Source organism: Salvelinus sp. IW2-2015, linkage group LG8 (genome assembly GCF_002910315.2).
Source record: "Salvelinus sp. IW2-2015 linkage group LG8, ASM291031v2, whole genome shotgun sequence".
NCBI classification, from domain to species: domain Eukaryota; kingdom Metazoa; phylum Chordata; class Actinopteri; order Salmoniformes; family Salmonidae; genus Salvelinus; species Salvelinus sp. IW2-2015.
The window spans coordinates 32,853,662-32,872,267 of record NC_036848.1 but is presented as its reverse complement, the minus strand read 5'-3'; the positions used below and the strand labels follow the sequence as shown (position 1 = coordinate 32,872,267).

Here is an 18,606-nt window from a genome sequence, read left to right as displayed (position 1 = left end):
CATTTTTGTTGTTGTACAGCCTGAATTCAAAATGGATTAAATAGATTTTTTCCCCCTCACCCATCTTTACACAATACCCCAAAATGACAAAGTGAAAACCTGTTTTTAGAAATTAAACACAAAAATCAAATTCACATACAATTGCACACCCCTGAGTCAATACTTTGTAGAAAGACTTTTGGCAGCAATTAGCTGTGAGTCTTTCCAGTAAAATCTAAGAGCATTCCACACCTGGATTGTGCAATATTTGCCCATTATTATTTTCAAAATTCTTCAAGCTCTGTCTAACTGGTTGTTGGTCATTGCTAAACCATTTCTCAGGTCTTCCCATAGATTTTCAAGTAGATTAAGTCAAAACCGTAACTCGGACATTCAGGAACACTTACTGTCTTCTTGGTAAGAAACTCTAGTGAAGATTTGTCCTTGTGTTTTTGGTTATTGTCCTGCTGAAAGGTGAATTCATCTCCCAGTGTCTGGTGGAAAGCAGACTGAACAACATTTTCCTCTAGGATTTTACCTGTGCTTAGCTCCATTCCGTTTCCCTTTTATCCTGAAAAACTYCACTCCTTAATGATTACAAGCATACCCATAACATGATGCAGCCACCACTATGCTCGAAAATATAGAGTGGCACTCCGTAATGTGTTGTATTGGATTTGCTCCAAACATAACACTTTGTATTCAGGCCAAAATGTTAATTTCTTGCCACATTTTTGGCAGTATTGCCTTGTTGCAAACAGGATGCATGTTTGGGAATATTTTTATTCTGTACAGGCTTCCTTTTCACTCTATCATTCAGGTTAGTATTGTGGAGTAACTACAATGTTGTTGATCCATCCTCAGGTTTTTCTATCACAGCCATTCAACTCTAACTGTTTAAAGTCACCATTGGCCTCATGGTGAAATCCCTGAGCGGTTTCCTTCCTCTCCGGCAACTGAGTTAGGAAGGATGCCTGTAACTTCGTAGTGACTAGGTGTATTGATACACCCAAAGTGTAATTTATAACTTCACCATGCTGAAAGGGATATTCAATATCTGCTTTTTTAAATTTGTACCCATCTACCAATAGGTGCCCTTCTTTGCGAGGCATTGGAAAACCTCCCTGGTCTTTGTGGTTGAATCAGTGTTTGAAATTCACTGCTCGACAGAAGGGACCTTACAGATAATTGGATGTGTGGGGTACAGAGATGAGGTAGTCATTCAAAAACAATGTTAAACACTTATTGCACACAGAGTCCATGCAACTTATGCACATTTTTGCTCCTGAACTTAATTTTTAAGATTTTGAAAAACATAATTCCACTTTGACATTATAGGATATTGTGTGTGGGCCAGTGACCAAAAATCTAAATGTATTCCATTTTAAATTCAGGCTGTAACACAACAAAATGTGGAAAAAGTCAAAGGGTGTGAATACTTTTTGAAGGCACTGTTTCACCGTTTGGAAATTAAAGCACTGTGTATCTAGTCCCCCCAATTGAAGGCGTCATAAGTATTTGGACAAAATCACTTAGTGTATTACATTTAGTCAAAGGTTTAGTATTTGGTTCCATATTCCTAGCATGCAATGACTACATCAACCATCTGACTCTACAAACTTGTTGGATGCATTTGCAGTTTGTTTTGGTTGGGTTTCGGATTATGTTGTGCCCAATAAAAATTCATGGTAAATAATGTATGGTGTCATTTTGGAATCACTTATTGTAAATAAGAATATAATTCTTCTACATTCATGAGGATGCTACCATGATAACAGATGATCATAACTGAACCTTGAAAAGTGATGAGTGAAAAAAGTTAGCACAAAAATCACAAAAAAATGCTAATGGTGAGAGGTTAACATGTTTTTTTTGGGCATCTGTAACTTTCAGTTATTATTCACGATTCATGATTATATACAATACCAGTCAAAAGTTTGGACACCTATTCATTCAAGGGGTCTTCTTTATTTTACCATTTTGTACATTGTAGAATAATAGGGAAGACAACAAAACTATGAAATAACACATATGGAATCATGTAGTAACCAAAAAAGTGTTAAACGAATCAAAATAGATTTGAGATTCTTCAAAGTACCTATCCTTCGCCTTGATGACAGCTTTGCACACTCTTGGCATTCTCTCAACCAACTTCCTGAGTGGCAGGTAGCCTAGTGGTTAGAGCGTTGGGCCAGTAACCGAAAGGTTGCCAGATCGTGCCACCAGAGATTCTGGGTTCGAGGCCAGGCTCTGTCGCAGCCGGCCGCGACTGGGAGGCCCATGGGGCGGTGCACAATTGGCCCAGCGTCGTCCGGGTTAGGGAGGGTTTGGGCGGCAGGGATATCCTTGTCTGATCGCGCAGTAGCGACTCCTGTGGCGGGCCGGGCGCAGTGCACGCTGACCAGGTCGCCAGGTGTACGGTGTTTCCTTCGACACATTGGTGCGGCTGGCTTCCGGGTTGGATGTGCATTGTGCCAAGAAGCAATGCGGCTTGGTTGGGTTCTGTTTCGGAGGATGCATGGCTCTCGACCTTCGCCTCTCCCGAGTCCGTACGGGAGTTGCAGCGATGAGACAAGACTAACTACTACCAATTGGGGAGAAAAAAGTGGTAAAATAAATAACAAATTTAAAAAAGSTTGCCAGATCGAATCGCCGAGCTGACAAGGTTAAAATCTGTTGTTCTGCCTCTGTCGCCRTACACCTGGCGACATTTAACCCACTGTTCCTAGGTCGTCATTGTAAATAAGAATATATTCTTAACTGACTTGCCTAGTTAATTTTTTAATTTAAAATGTATTTAAGTATAATGAGGAAGGCTTTCCAACAGTCTTGAAGGAGTTCCCACATATGCTGAGCACTTGTTGGCTGCTTTTCCTTTACTTTGCAGTCCAACTCATCCCAAACCATCTCAATTGGGTTGAGGTCGGGTGATTGTGGAGGCCAGGTCATCTGATGCAGCACTCCATCACTCTCCTTCTTGGTCAAATAGCCCCTACACAGCCTGGAGGTGTGTTGGGGTCATTGTCCTGTTGAAAAACAAAATGATAGTCCAACTAAGTGCAAACCAGATGGATGGCATATCGCTGCAGATACAGGTTAAGTGTGCCTTGAATTCTAAATAACAGACAGTGTCATAAGCAAAGCACCCCACAACTCCTCATGCTTCACGGTGGGAACCACACATGCGGAGATCATCCGTTCACCTACACTGCGTCTCACAAAACACGGCGGTTGGAACCAAAAATCTTACATTTGGACTCGTCAGACTAAAGGACAGATTTCCACTGGTCTAATGTCCATTGCTCGTGTTTCTTGGCCCAAGCAAGTCTCTTCTTCTTATTGGTGTCCTTTGGTAGGTTTCTTTGCAGCAATTCGACCTAGAAGGCCTGTTTCACGCAGTCCCCTCTGAACTGTTGAGATGTGTCTGTTACTTAACTCTGAAGCATTTATTTGCGGCTGCAATTTCTGAGACTGCTAACTCTAATGAATTATCCTTTGCAGCAGAGTAACTCTGGGTTTTCCTTTCCTGTGGCGGTCCTCATGAGAGAGTTTCATCATTGTACTTGATAGTTTTTGCGACTGCACTTGAAGAAACTTTCAAAGTTCTTGAGATTTCGGATTGACTGACCTTCATGTCTTAAAGTAATGATGGACTGTCATTTCTCTTTGTTATTTGAGTGGTTCTTGCCATATGGACTTGGTCTTATACCAAATAGGGCTATCTTTTATATACCCCCTACCTTGTCACACACAACTGATTGGCTAAAACACATTAAGGAAATAAATTCCACAAATTAACTTTAAACAAGGTTCACCTGTTGATTGAAATGCATTCCAGGTGACACCACATGAAGCTAGTTGAGAGAATGCCAAAGAGGTGCCAAAGCTATCATCAAGGCAAAGGGTGGCTACTTTGAAGAATCTCAAATCTATTTTGATTTGTTTAACACTTTTTTTGGTTACTACATGATTGTGTTATTTCATAGTTTTGATGTCTTCACTATTATTCTACAATGKAGAAAATAKYAAAAATAAARACAAACCCTGGAATGAGTAGGTGTGTCCAAACTTTTGACTAGTAGTGGATATATTTTTTACTATTCAAACCGTTATTACGGAGACCGTGGACATCTGGCTAGCCAATTAGCATCATCCAAAATCCATGACTGTCACAGCCCTAGGTAAAACAGATATGTATGAAAATATATCATAAGGTGAATGCACCAATTTGTAAGTCGCTCTGGATAAGAGCGTCTGCTAAATGACTTAAATGTAAATGTAAATGAAAATACCCTCAAATAAAAGGTGACCTACATTCTTTACCATCGCCACAAAGAATGCTGGAGTATAAAGCCAAATTAAACATTTTAGTTTCACTGTCCAAATAAATATATAGGGGAGTGCATGGGAGGACAGTTGCATGTCTCTGAATAATTGTGAGATATGGTGTAATAAACCTAATCTAAATCTAGTGATGAATRTGGCAATTGAGCAAGTTGAGACTAAACTGCTTGATGTAAACCTAGATTGTAAACTGACATGGTCAAAACATATTGATTCAACGGTTGCTAAGATGGGGAAAGGTCGGTACTTGACAAAGCCCTGCTGTGCTTTCTTTACATCTCAATCGACCAAACACGTTCTACAGGCCCTAGTTTTATTACTCCTAGACTGCTGCCCAGTTATATGGTCAAGTGCTGCAAAGAACAAAATTAGCAAATTACAGTTATTGCCCAGATCAGAGCAGCACGGGTGTGGGTTCTACTAAACTGATATATGGAATTGTTTTAAGATGGTCATACCAAGGATCATTTAGCTATTTGATTTGGAATTTTAGGTATAAATAAAAAATTTGCTTAAGGTGATAGAAATCTGAATGCATTTCCAGCGTTAATGTAACGATACTTTCCTGTAGATATATTGTCTCACATTMCTACCACCAAAAGGGCCAACCGGTAAAGTATGTTAAAAAATAATTTTACTCAACATTCTGGCTTTTAGAGGTCGTGAGGGGAAACTTTCCTGATTCAAACGCTCATTTCTGCCCGACATAGAATTCTATGCAATTCAACGTCGGGCTTCCCGAGTGGTGCAGCGGTCTAAGGCACTTCATCTTAGTGCTAGAGGAGTCACTACAGACCCTGGTTTGATTCCAGGCTGTATCACAACAGGCCGTGATTGGGAGTCTCATAGGTCGGCGCACAATTGGCCCAGCGTTGTCCGGATTAGGGTTTGGCCAGGGTAGGCCATCACTGTAAATAAGAATTTATTCTTAACTGACTTGCCTAGTTAAATAAAGATTAAATAAAAAATACATTCCAGGCAATAGTTAGCCCCGAGGTAGCCTGCCATGGAGCAGGTTAGATCTGAAGGATCCGTTGCCGTAGAAATGTACCTGGCTAAAAGTTTAGCYACTTCCRTGGTACCAGTTATCCCAAGTTGAACTCAGAGTTGACCAAAGTWACCTCRCTAACTCCTCAAACTACATTAGTAGTATAGGGCCTTGGTCTTTGTGAGCGATATTGACGTATTKAAACTACCAAACTGTCTGTTCAATCAGTACATGACATGCCACCAGGGGTCTCTTCATAGCCCCAAGTCCAGAACATGCYRTCTTGGCAACARCTAATGGGGATCCTAATAAAATACTAATAGACAGGTTACCTAACTCTTCCTGGTGCACGCTGTCATATAGCTCCGGCCCGTTTCTGCACAGGGTGTCCTTGCAGCTCTTGGTTTTACGTTGGCGCGTCTCGTCATCGGTAGCGTCCCCGCTGTATTTCTGTGTGATTTATGAAACACTCAATGACACAAATCTTCATTAAACKTAGAAAAAAATTAAGACTATATTTCTCAAACTAAGACTATTTTTWAAATATTTCTCCTAACCCTGACGAGAGCATTCTTCTTCTTCTTGGTGGTGGAGCTGTTCTTCTGCGCGCTGGGCTTCTCTGTGCCCTCTGTGCCCATGTTCCAGCACCGCCCCCCAAACAGCCTGATGGCCTGAGCTAGGGTGGGACCCTCGTACCTGCCCTCCTCCTATTGTAGATGGGAGATGACAAACAAACGCACCACACAGCAGTCTGAGGAGATTGCKCACTCAAGGTTTATTGGCATTAAGTGAGCCAAAATGATCTTCCTTGCATCTGTGCTCATGTTACAGAGGCTCACTGTTTCCCTTTTGAGTATTGATTCCCAGGACATATATATTCTACATACTTGTGTATTATAGACTGAGTCAATATTCCTTATTATCCACTACAATCTAAATTAAGTCATTTTTTACCCAATAGAGGCGGACGTACTGCCTCCTGAGCCAGTGCAGCCTCTTATCGGGGAACTTCTTCAGCTTCCTCATGGCGTTGACCAGCTCCACCAGGCCCTCATACAGTATGCAGGCTGTGTGCCTGGGGGCCACAAAGTGCAGTAGCCTGTTGTCTGTAGTATGGAGCCCGTAGAGCAGACTGACCCCATTCTCCTCGGCGCTCATGGTGTTACACAGCTTGTTCTGCAGACACACAGCAAACATGTCCACCCCCTGGTGGCCCATGAACACAGCCTTGACCACAGAGAGGTCCAGCAGGCCCTCCGCCAGGCCGCTCACTACGGGTTGACCCAGGCCTGGGGGATCTGTGGGGGGGCTGCCGCTCTGGGGATTAGCCCAGGTCAGAAAGCAGTTGTCGGGCTCCAGGCGGAGGAAGCAGCGAGCGGCGAGGTGGCTCTCCTGGTCGTAGTGGATGACGGTGGATCCCTGCAGGAGGAACTGGTGGACGTCAGGCTGGAGGGAGAGCACGTACCAGGGGATGAGCTCCGTGCCGTGGCTAAAGGCCCGGTGGGTCTCATCGGTGCCCTGGAATGCCACCTCTTTAGCCTGCTCAGACAGGTCCCCCTCCACAAACCTGCTGGGAGGATGAAGAATCGGGAGGACATGAAATAGATAAGCAGAACATCAAACAATAGATAATAGTTAATAGTTGTCATCAACACTTCAATCTGTCTCTTCTCTAGGACATAGAGGAAATTGTCTCATCACCAACTTCTATTCAATGAGTGTAACACATCCCAGCCATGTTATCTACCTAAAGAACATCACTTTGAGGATAGCAAATCCATTGAACGCAACAGTCTCAAACAGTTCAACTGTTTTTAAAACGTTTAGTATAGTTGAACAAGCATAAAAAGCACCATGCAATTGTAATAGCAAATTCTACTCATACAATTAAAGCAAAGTTAGTTAGTGGGAAACCTCTAAAAACGGCAGTCATGGTTCGAATCAGACCTGCTCCTGAAAGAGCTACGGTGGCGGGAGGAAGAGCAGAGAGAAAAAGTCAGGAAGTGTCTAGCTACAAATAGTAAAACAGAAGAGTAAAAGAAGGATGAGASGTGTCACATTCGCCCTCATCTTTCCTTCAGCCTTGTTGAGCCTTGTTGAGAGAACTTCCATAGAAAACCATAGACTGGATCCAGAGGCCCCTCCGTTCAGAAACTGGGGTCATAAATCAGAGGCTTTTTCCACCCAGAGGACAAACAGATCTCCCATCAGGKTCAGGAAACTACACTGAACAAAAATACACAGTGCATTCGGTATTCARACCCCTTGACTTTTACAGCCTTACTCTAAAATGGATTAAACTGTTTTACCCCTCAATCTACACACAATACCCCATAATGACAAAGCAAAAACAGGTTTGGAAATGTTTGAAATTTTACGAGAGAAAAGAAAACACGGAAATATCACATTTACATACGTATTCAGACCCTTTACTCAGTACTTTGCTGAAGCACCTTTGGCAGCGATTAAAGCCTCAAGTCTTCTTGGGTATGATGCCACAAGCTTGGCACACCTGTATTTGGGGAGTTTCTCCCATTCTTCTCAGCAGATCTTCTCAAGCTCTGTCAGGGAGCATCGCTGCACAGCTATTCTCAGGTCTCTCCAGAGATGTTCGATCGGGTTCAAGTCCGGGATCTGGCTGGGCCACTCAAGGACATTCAGAGACTTGTCCCGAAGCCTCTTCTGCGTTGTCTTGGTTGTATTCTTAGGGTCKTTGTCCTGTTGGAARGTGAACCGTCACCCAAGTCCGAGGTCCTGAGCGCTCTGGAGCAGGTTTTTGTCAAGGATATCTCTGTACTTTGCTCCATTCATCTTTCCCTCAAWCCTGAYTARTCTCCCAGTCCCTGCCACTGAAAAAACATCCCCACAGCATGATGCTGCCACCACCATGCTTCACCGTAGGGATTGTTCCAGGTTTCCTSCAGACAAGACGCTTGGAGTTCAATCTTGGTTTCATCAGACCAGAGAATCTTCTTTCTCATGATCTGAGAGTCCTTAGGTACCTTTTGGAAAACTCCAAGCGGGCTGTCATGTGGCTTTTACTGAGGAGTGGCTTCCGTCTGGCCACTCTACCATAAAGGCCTGATTGGTGGAGTGCTGGAGAGATGTTTGTCCTTCTGGAAGTTTCTCGTATCTCCACAGATCTCTGGAGCTCTGTCAGAGTGACCATCGGGTTCTTGGTCACCTCCCTGACCAAKGCCTTCTTGCTCAGTTCCAAGAGCTGGCCACTCGGTAAAGAGTCTTGGTGGTTCCAAACGTATTACATTTATGAATGATGGAGGCCACTGTGTTCTTGGGGACCTTCAATGCTTCATAAATTTGTTGGTACCCTTCCCCAGATCTATGCCTCGACACAATYCTGTCTCGGAGCTCTACGGACAAYTTCTTCGACCTCATGGCTTGGTTTTTGCTCTGACATGCACTGTCAACTGTGGGACCTTATATAGACAGGTGTGTGCCTTTCCAAATTTAACATTTAAGTCATTTAGCAGAMGCTCTTATCCAGAGCGACTTACAAATTGGAAAGTTCATACATATTCATCCTGGTCCCCCCGTGGGGAATGAACCCACAACCCTGGCGTTGCAAGCGCCATGCTCTACCAACTGAGCCACACGGGACAAATCATGTCCAATCAATTGAATTTACCACAGGTGGACTCCAATCAAGTTGTAGAAACATCAAGGATGATCAATRGAAACAGGCTGCACCTGCGCTCAATTTCAAGTCATAGCAAAGGGTCTGAATACTTATGTTTACAGTTGGTCCGATGTTTCATGTTCATGTTTCATGATCTGAAACAGACATTCTCCATACGCACAAAAAGCTTATTTCGCTCAAATTGTGCACAAATTTGTTTAAATCCCTGTTAGTGAGCATTTCAACTTTGTCAAAATAATCCATCCTCCTGACAGGTGTGGCATATCAAGAATCTGATTAAACAGCAGGATCTTTACACAGGTGCACCTTGTGCTGGGGACAATAAAAGGCCACTAAAATGTGCAGTTTTGTCACAACAAAATGCCACAGATGCCTCAAGTTGAAGGAGAATGCAATTGGCATGCTGACTGCAGGTATATCCACCAGACCTGTTGCCAGAGAATTTAATGTTAATTTCTGTACCATAAGCTGCCTCCAACGTCGTTTTAGAGAATTTGGCAGTACTTCCAACCGGCCTCACAACAGCAGACCACGTGTATGGCGGTGTGGTCAAGTGGTTTGCTGATGTCAACGTTGTGAACAGAGAGCCCCATGGTGCCGGTGGGGTTACAGTGTGGGCAGGTTTAAGCTACAGACAATGAACACAACTGCATTTTATCGATGGCAATTTTAATGCACAGAAACACCTTTAAGAAATCCTGAGGCCATTGTTGTGCCAGTCATCCTCCCCAATCACCTCATGTTTCAGCACGATAATGCACGGCCCTATGCCGAAAAGATCTGTACACAACTCCTGGATGCGGAAAATGTCCCAGTTTTTCAAATGGCCTGCATATTCACCAGACATGTCACCCATTGAGCACGTTTGGAATGCTCTGGATTGACGTTTAACGACAGTGTTTTCCAGTTTCCGACAATATCCAGCAACTTCGCACAGCCATTGAAGAGGAGTGGGACAACATTCCACAGGCCAYAATCAACAGCTTGATCAACTCTATGCGACGGAGATGTGTCACGCTGCATGAGGCAAATGTTGGTCACACCGGTTTTCTGATCCTCACACTTACCTTTTTTTAAAAGATATGTGACCAACAGATGCATATCTGTATTCCCAGTCATGTGAAATCCATAGATTAGAGCCTAATGAATTTATTTAAATTGACTCAACAAAGAATTCACATCATAAACTCAGTCCCCAGATAATCTGACATTAAATATGCAGTAGAGTGGTGTACTCAAGTAGAGGGAAGACTAGATGAACGCTATCACAGTATAATGGCGAGAGGAATGGATTGACTCAATATTCTCCCTGACACTTTAGGATTAGCCCTGATCTTAGGTCAGTTTTGTGTTTTCCCCCTACAAGTCAAGGTTAGGATTTGGGGATCAGATCCTTCCTGATCCTGTCACTTACTGGTTCCTGTCCATGAAATAGTTCCTGTGAGAGGTGGAGAAGCCTTTGTGGTGGCCCCCATTCTCCGTCTCCAGACTGCGGTTGCAGGAGCGGATGATCTGCAGGATGTTACTGACCGTGGCCTCCTTCTCGTGGCTGTGCAGTCCGTCTGGCCCCACCCTCTGCAGAAAGTGCTCCTGCCCGCCGTAGTCCGTCACAAACTACACAAAGAGAAACACAGGGTAAAGTGAACCTGTTACTGTTGTAATAACAGTTTTACTACACAGGTATAACAGCAATTAAATGTAAAGTGTACATAGCCAAACTGCTTGTTTATATAGTCAAACTGCTTGTTTCGGAAGCGCCATCAAAGTATTCAGACACCTTCCCYTTTTCCACATTTTGTTACGTTACAGCCTTAATCTAAAAATAATGAAAATGTATATTTTTATCAATACACACACACACCTCAATGACAAAGCGAAAACAGGTTTCGGCAGAGCCATCAAAGCTGTGTTCAGAGCTTTAGGGTGATGGCAGGTGTTGTCTGTACACCTAGCTTTAGTCACCCACTATGCTACAAGCCTGGCATGCAAGCCTGGGCCTGGCCCACTTCTTTACCTCTGGCGAGTCGTGCGGTGAGTGGCGCAGGCTGATAATGCTGGCGGCCCCATCCAGCGCGTCACTCAGCTCTTTGAGGAAGACGCCACAGAAGGGCACCACCTTGCACCCTGGGATGTTAAGTGCCACCTTCCTGTACTCGGACAAAGACTTGTGCTGCGCCATGGCATCTTTCAGGCTGCGCATGGTCTCAATGTCTGACTGGTCCATGAACTGCCACATCTTCAGCACTTTACGAGACCTGGAGCAGAGAATCATTCCATATTGATCTAACCACATCTTATCTACATTGTTTTTGTACATTGTAGAAGACACTTATCCGGAAAGACTTTCAATAGGTGTGTTCTGAATATGAACATTGACAGATACTGTAGGAAGACTAAGTGAGATGTGTAATAAAAGGTATTTGTACTATAGTGTAGTCAGTCAAAAATACCGTAGTCCAGCCAGGAACTCCATGACAGCGTTGTAGTTTCCCATGTTCCAGCAGCACTTGGCTACATGGACCAGGTAGGAGAACACCTCTCTCTTCTTCTCCATGGTACCCGCAGTCAGGATCAACCAGGTCACCCACAAGCTCACCTATTAGATGCAGCAAATCTCAGTTAGAACATGGACCCCACAAGCTCACCTCTGTAAAAGCCAGGCTGCACTTCAAGTCCTTACATAGTACACTACTTTTATAGGGTCCATAAGGCTCTAGTCTAAAGTAGTGCACAATATAGGGAATGTGCCGCCATTTTGGACATACCCCTAGAGTGAAAGACCAAGGACGAGGACTAGTGTTTCTCACTGTGCAGGTTAATGTTCAACACAGCATCTACATCAGCACGATTTATGATGAACCAAGGTGAACTYATTGAAATGGAAATAAGCCTAAATTCAACCCAGGTTTCGCTGTCACCATCTCCAACCGAATACAAAAAGATGCTGGTAGTTGGCTCCACAACAAGTCATGAAACTCCTGATTGCACCAGGTCTCGTTTGTTTCACTGGCACATAAATCCAACACAATAGTAGGCCTAAGGCAAAAGCTATATCGGCTTTATCCAAGTGCTGGCAGAAACCGTGGCCTGGACATAAGTTGGAGCAAATATTTGCCAGCTGTCATGTTGTAGCTAACCCCCCCCCTCCCCCGAAACAATGATGGTTAGATAAACAGTTCCACAGGCAGGCCCCTGATTAGGGGTGTAATGGTACATGTATTTGTACCATTCTGTACAGGGACCTCGGTTTACAATAAAAATATATTTCCAACATAAAAACACTAGGTCTGCATTGCAGTCCTATGCCTAGGGTAAATAAACATGGCAGGCTATTCCGTTAAACTAGAGCTCACGTGCACCTCGTCATCAAAATGTAAACCTTAATTGGCGCATTTCAAACTGTCCTGTTGTGAGGCGCAGCCAGAAACTAGTTCTGTAGGCCTACGACGGCGAGTGGTGGGGGGTTTAAAAATCAAAACTTGGGCTTCCCAGTAGATTACAACTGATGGACAGAAAGTTCTGGATAAAATGCAAACAGTATGTCGCCACGCTCATCAAGAATAGCCTATGCAGCTGCCAACACCTCAAATATGTTGACACATTTATGGGTCTTTCTATAAACTAGGGTACCAGTGAGCATCTGTTTGGAGCTGTTACAATACAATTCATAATAATTTACCTTTTTTAAGTGAATAAGTATAGGACATCAATGGGGAACATGGGTACATTCAATATAATTCAAAACTGGGCAATCAGGGGAGAAGGGCCTTGGTCAGGGAGGTGACCAAGAACCCGATGGTCACTCTGATAGAGCGCCAGAGTTCCTCTGTGGAGATGGGAGAACCTTCTAGGAGGACAAACATCTCTAAAGCACCACCAATCAGGCCTTTAAGGTAGAGTCCTGTCCCACCATGCAGCATATATATATATATATATATATATGTCTGGATTTCTAAGACTAGTATCATATTCACAACTAAAGTTCCCAAATAACTCTAAATCTAGTAAATAGGACCTTTTTCAAATGATCACTTTTAAGCACAATATAGCCACTTCATACGCGCACTCGCTCCGGAATGGTGAAAATATCCTTTCTATTTCATTCAGCTAAGTTCAATTACATTAATCATACAATAAAATAAAAGCATATATTGTCAGCTAAATGAATAAGCCTACAGCATGGAGTATAGCCAGATAACATAGGCCTACAACTCATTCTGTTCATCTGAAATACATTTTCCTTATGTCATGTTTCTTTAGACCCGACTCAAATAAATAATGGATTTATTGTGATGGTGTATATTGATTTAATATACYTTTAAAATGTAGATGTTCCAAAGGGCCACATCAGCAGCTTGTATGCATGGAGGCGTGGAGATGCTAAACGTGTTAATGTTAATTAATGGTCAAATACCATGAGACATGCAGATTTTTGCAAAATGTCATAACCGCCACAGCCCTAATGAAAGTCAAATGATAAAGACCGGGTGTAATACTGCATGCGATTGAACAGCCAAAGTGCTGGAATTATTGTTGATCTGGAGAATTGACAGAAGATTTGTCTCTATTGTTACTGCGATCAAGATAATTAGCCTATGTCCTGGACACAATTATGTCAAGATTCCTGAGGTAAGATTATGGTCAGTGTACGTTTAGATCATTTGTTTTCTTGATTAAAATGGGGCAAATCGGGAACGTGAAAATGGCTTGTTTATTTGTTTTTGAATAGAAATGGGAAAAAAATGAAAATGGCTTATTTGTATTTGCACATCAAACCAAAAAAAAYAACATTTTCACATGAGGATGGGGTTAAATGTGGAATGCCTGTCATTTGTTAACCCTTTGACGCATACGATCACATATTTGTGATCATTGTTGAGAGGTCCCTGCAGCGTACCATCGCAAATATGTGATTGGAACAGTGGAACAGTGTGGTCCCGTGTGGCTCAGTTGGTAGAGCATGGCGCTTGCAACGCCAGGGTTGTGGGTTCATTCCCCACGGGGGGACCAGGATGAATATGTATGAGCTTTCCAATTTGTAAGTCGCTCTGGATAAGAGCGTCTGCTAAATGACTTAAATGTAAAATGTAAATGTATCAACAGAACATATGATGCAACAAACGCATCTAAACAGCATTGTTGTCTGAAAAGCATCTAAACAATGTTTTTGTACTGATGGGAAATAAGTCTTCACAACTTTATTCCATCTTTTATTGTAAAACATAAATGYAAACTTCATCATCCAAACATCACACGGAACACATCCAAACTCATTCCATAAACCAGTCTAAATAACAAAAAATACAAGTTAGCGACCTAACATCTAGACTAGTTTACAATGTACCACATCTCTGGTGAGCACAAGGGATGAATGTAATAATGTTTAGAAAAGAGATGTGCGTCAGTTAAGCTAACAGCACCTAAATTCTTTATGATGGCAGCCATGTTTGTTTATGTTTGACAAGCAAAAACTCCCTAATCCCAGAATGCCATTCACTATAAGACGCAAATATACAAAGTCAAAGATGGCTGTGCCCATTGCCTAAAACATATTTATTTAGTTAAGCCACTTTTCAGCATATTAAAATCTTCAATATACTTGTTACAGTGTATACAAGAAGCGGAGCACATGACTTGACAAGTTGTTAACCGTTTTTGACAAATCACAAGGAAAATATGTTATCACCTCACAGATCATCACACCAAATACAAGCCTACTGCCWAGCCTAACCGCARCRTGAAAGCTAAACAGGGATGAWACCATTTTAGGGGGGTTTTCAATTCCATGTGGGGTAAAAATGGTGGAAGGCATCGTGGGGGGATACGATGCAGGAAATATTACTATGATGGGGGATTTATGAATAAATGGGGGGGAAAACAAGTTTATTCGCAAAATAAAAATAAACCCCCTGGAAATGGGGGTATGAGCTGGCAACCCTGAGGTACCATAGTTACAATCTGATGCTGCGTTCAAAACAACAGGGAACTCGGAAATCTCCGACTTCAGTGCGTTCAAGACAACTGGGAACTCGGAAAAAACGATCTCTGAATGGGAAAAGTCTCGGGCCTCTTTCTAGAATTCAGACTTTCCGACSGGAAGATCACTGATRTCATGATTTGACSTCGTATTTTTCAGAGTTCCCAGTTGTCTTGAAAGCACCATAAGTTAGTCGAGTGAACTATCCCATCACCTCGTTTTTTATAACATCTTTGGTCAAACTGACGMTTACGAGACAACCAAAATGCATTGTATGATGTCAACAAACATGGCGCCACACATAGCTGGCAAATAGCTTAGCATTAGCTCATCACAATCAGCACAACTTTCCAAAAARGTATTTTACACACATCTGTGTCCTTCCATTAAAATCTATGCAAGAAYAGGAATGCATGAKTAGTCACTAGWACTTGAAAACATGTGAATAAAATAGTAAATACATTTTTCTCCATACATACAGTATGCTACAGTAGAAACAACACGATATACAGAAAATAAGACAATTACTTTGATAGGAACGCACACTTGTCCAAAGTTATTATTTGTAAGGAAAAYAACAATGAAGGCAATACAGGCACCAGCCAGAAAATGTGYCAGGGGGAAAACGTTTCTACAAGGCTTGTTCTGAAGAGAGATGCGCAATGTCTTCATACTTGATCTGTGGAAACACTGGGGAAGAGCTTGGGCTCTTGTTGAASAGAGAAGTTTGTCCAGCTCAGTAAAGCATCAAACATAAATTGTCCGCAACAGTGAAATGGGCTACTTCTTATGCGAATGAATGAGGTGGAACACATATCAAATCAAACTGTTAGAAAATCAAACTTGTTGAAAATAATTAGAAATTGACAAGTTGAAAAATAGCCTATAGATAACTGGAAGGCAGTGTGCCTTGGTTTGAGGGCAGTGTGGGTTAACTGTCYTGTTGCGTAACAATCACATTTCGGAACATTGATTGCATTCTGACATATGCATAAAACAAACCAATTTTTTTTTTTTTTACCTCACGTTGGGGTGATCGTTAGAGATATTTGGAACTCACATAAAGGGTTTTAAGTGCACAGCCAAAACTTCCTGTCCTTTCAAAGTAGGAGTTCACCCTTCTAACTCTATTCTATTATTTAAATCACTGCCCATACCGTGCCACAGTGCCAAGATAAAATAAGATTTCTGAATTTCTACATAAGATTTAATGTGTATTGACTTAATAAACTGCTGTTACTGTTAATGGTTAGCTGACTGATATATCCTAGCTACCTAACTAACCATTGGTAATCTTAATCAATGATGCCAATTCGGCCAAAACAACAGTATCTATTGCTAGACTAGAGATATTCCCCTTGCTATAGTTAGTCAATGGTTGCATATCTAACTAGTTGGAGTGAAGCAAGGGTGTGAATAGTAGACATGCAAATATGTTTCTTTCACTGTTTACAGCATGTCTTCAGCTACCCAGAACTGTCTGATCAGCMTGATAGGGTGCCGTGGGTGTGTTCATCTTACACCTGTGCAAATCCATGTGTGTATAGCAATGGAATGAGTCATCCAACCTYGGGCTGTTGTGGTCATGAAATTTTGTCAGCTGGTGATTGTCAAGCAAATAACTGCCGGTCACAMGGTAATTGACYGTTAATTAACAAACACATTTAGCATCTCCTGGCTTCCAGACATGATACCACTGATGCAGACCTTTGGAACACCTACATTTTAAAAAGTATATTAAATCCATGTAATATAGCCTACACCATCACAATAAATCCATTATTGATTTTAGACAGTTCTAAAGAAACATGATATGAAGAAAAAATGTAGTCTATTTCAGAAGAACAGAATAGCATACTCTGCGTTGTCCTAATGTCAGGCCCTGATCTGGCTATGCCATATGGCTGTGGGCTACACTAGTTCATTTAGCAAACAAAATTGTCTTAGAATTCCGTGGCATTATTTTACAGTATGAAGAATACAATTGAAAATAGCTGAATAAAATATAACTAATATTTTCTCCAAACGATTGAGGCAGTGCACACATGGRGCTATTCTATGTTGAGCAGTTAACAAAGAAACAGGTACACCTATGCTTAATTTAGCGTTATGTAACTTTAGATGTGATACAAATGTTGGACTATTTGTTTTGATTTTTAATACATTTTAAGGCTGCATGATGCGAATAATGATGATTTGAAAAAAGGAGCATGAAAGCCATTGGCTCTGCTTAGTTTTTTGCACAGGTAAGTACTACTGGAAAATCTATCATCCTGAGCAAGCACTTCTCCCACATGGTGACCTCGGATGTCACCTACTAAGGAAATGGCGTCTATAACAGCATTTGTAACAGTTAAATGCAACAAAACATTTATAAAAAGCAATCTATTATTGTGGTTTTTGAACTATCATTTGTTTACAAGCATGACAGCTGTACTTTTAGTTTATGGTTGACACGAGTCCAAATCACATGAACACATCCAACTGGTATTTATGGCTTCACAACTGGTAAATTCCCACCTCCTACAAAGTTAAACGCAGCATCAGATCTGGATCAATGGCATTTTATTTTCCGGCTGTACCGAAACGTTAACCTAAAACTGAAATACGTACCAAACTGTGGGTTTGGAGAACCGGGGGTGCATTTTGATTTCCCCCAGAGAGAATTTCAGAGACACTAAATAAAGTTACAGCCCCATGACAGACATCACCCACCCATCCTCCTCCTCCCTCGTTTCCAGGAACGACCGTCACTGAGAGACGGTACCAAAGTGATAAGAGAAGCGAAAACATTCCTCTTCTCCCTCTCCAAGTGTTTGCAGTACATGAGACAACTTATTTGAATCCAAACGGACATTTACAGCTATATTTCTCAGCGTTTTAAACAGTGTTGGCGGTGGACATGAAAGCACTGGTAGGCCAAGTAGATTAGAGGCAGGCACATACTTTGCAGAGCAGCTGATATTCTAGATATCCATGGGAGGACGGGAGTTGTGCTAAGTCCATATTAAATGGYGGGAGAGCAGTCGGTGGTGATCTAAAACAGTCTCTAGCTGTTATGTGGTGTCCCTTTGATAACACAGGGGTTGCATCAGAATGACAACCCAAATCGACTGGACTGAAAACCGAGCGGCACTCTGATTTATAGCGCATCATACTGGCGTCAAACAGGCTACACAATAACAATGGAATTATAATTCCAGGAACAAATATTGTATTCCTTTTGGTGCGAGTGTCAATAACATYTGATCAGTGAACAAAAACATACACAATGTACTTACAAACTTGTTTCATTTGTTGTGTGTGCTACTGCATTATTAGGGTTCAGTTGTCCCATGATGGAACTATTACATATTCAAGGTTGACAGAGAGTTACTACAAACTCACCATAGGAACATATTGTGTTTGTCAGAAATAAACGCTCCAGACAGCTACTACAGGCTTAAACGGTCCAATAACTTCCCCCAGTTTATCTGCTCCAGTTTGGGGAACTGGGACACAGCAGGTAACCCTGCACACAGTGAGTCCATGTCATCATGCTGTGGAGGCGGTCAGACTTGTTCTCTATTCGGAAGAGTCACTCATTTGATTCTAGTTCTGCCACATGCCCAACAATGGTCAGGATGCACATTTGGGGAAGTAAAATTATAAAAAAATATG

At 42.1% G+C, this 18,606-nt stretch overlaps 1 protein-coding gene across 2 annotated transcripts in view; it reads right to left on the bottom strand.

Moving 5' to 3' along the window:
• LOC111967754 (1-phosphatidylinositol 4,5-bisphosphate phosphodiesterase epsilon-1-like) overlaps positions 1-18,606 on the bottom strand; it is a 98,450-nt gene that overhangs the window by 33,077 nt on the left and 46,767 nt on the right. For both annotated transcript variants that reach the window (XM_023993082.2, XM_023993083.2), the window contains exons 5-10: positions 11,420-11,565; positions 10,984-11,224; positions 10,384-10,583; positions 6,266-6,881; positions 5,869-6,018; positions 5,644-5,761 (exon numbers count right to left, since the gene is read on the bottom strand). In XM_023993082.2, coding sequence (XP_023848850.1) covers positions 5,644-5,761; positions 5,869-6,018; positions 6,266-6,881; positions 10,384-10,583; positions 10,984-11,224; positions 11,420-11,565 — 1,471 coding nt within the window. The remainder of the gene's footprint in view (positions 1-5,643; positions 5,762-5,868; positions 6,019-6,265; positions 6,882-10,383; positions 10,584-10,983; positions 11,225-11,419; positions 11,566-18,606) is intronic.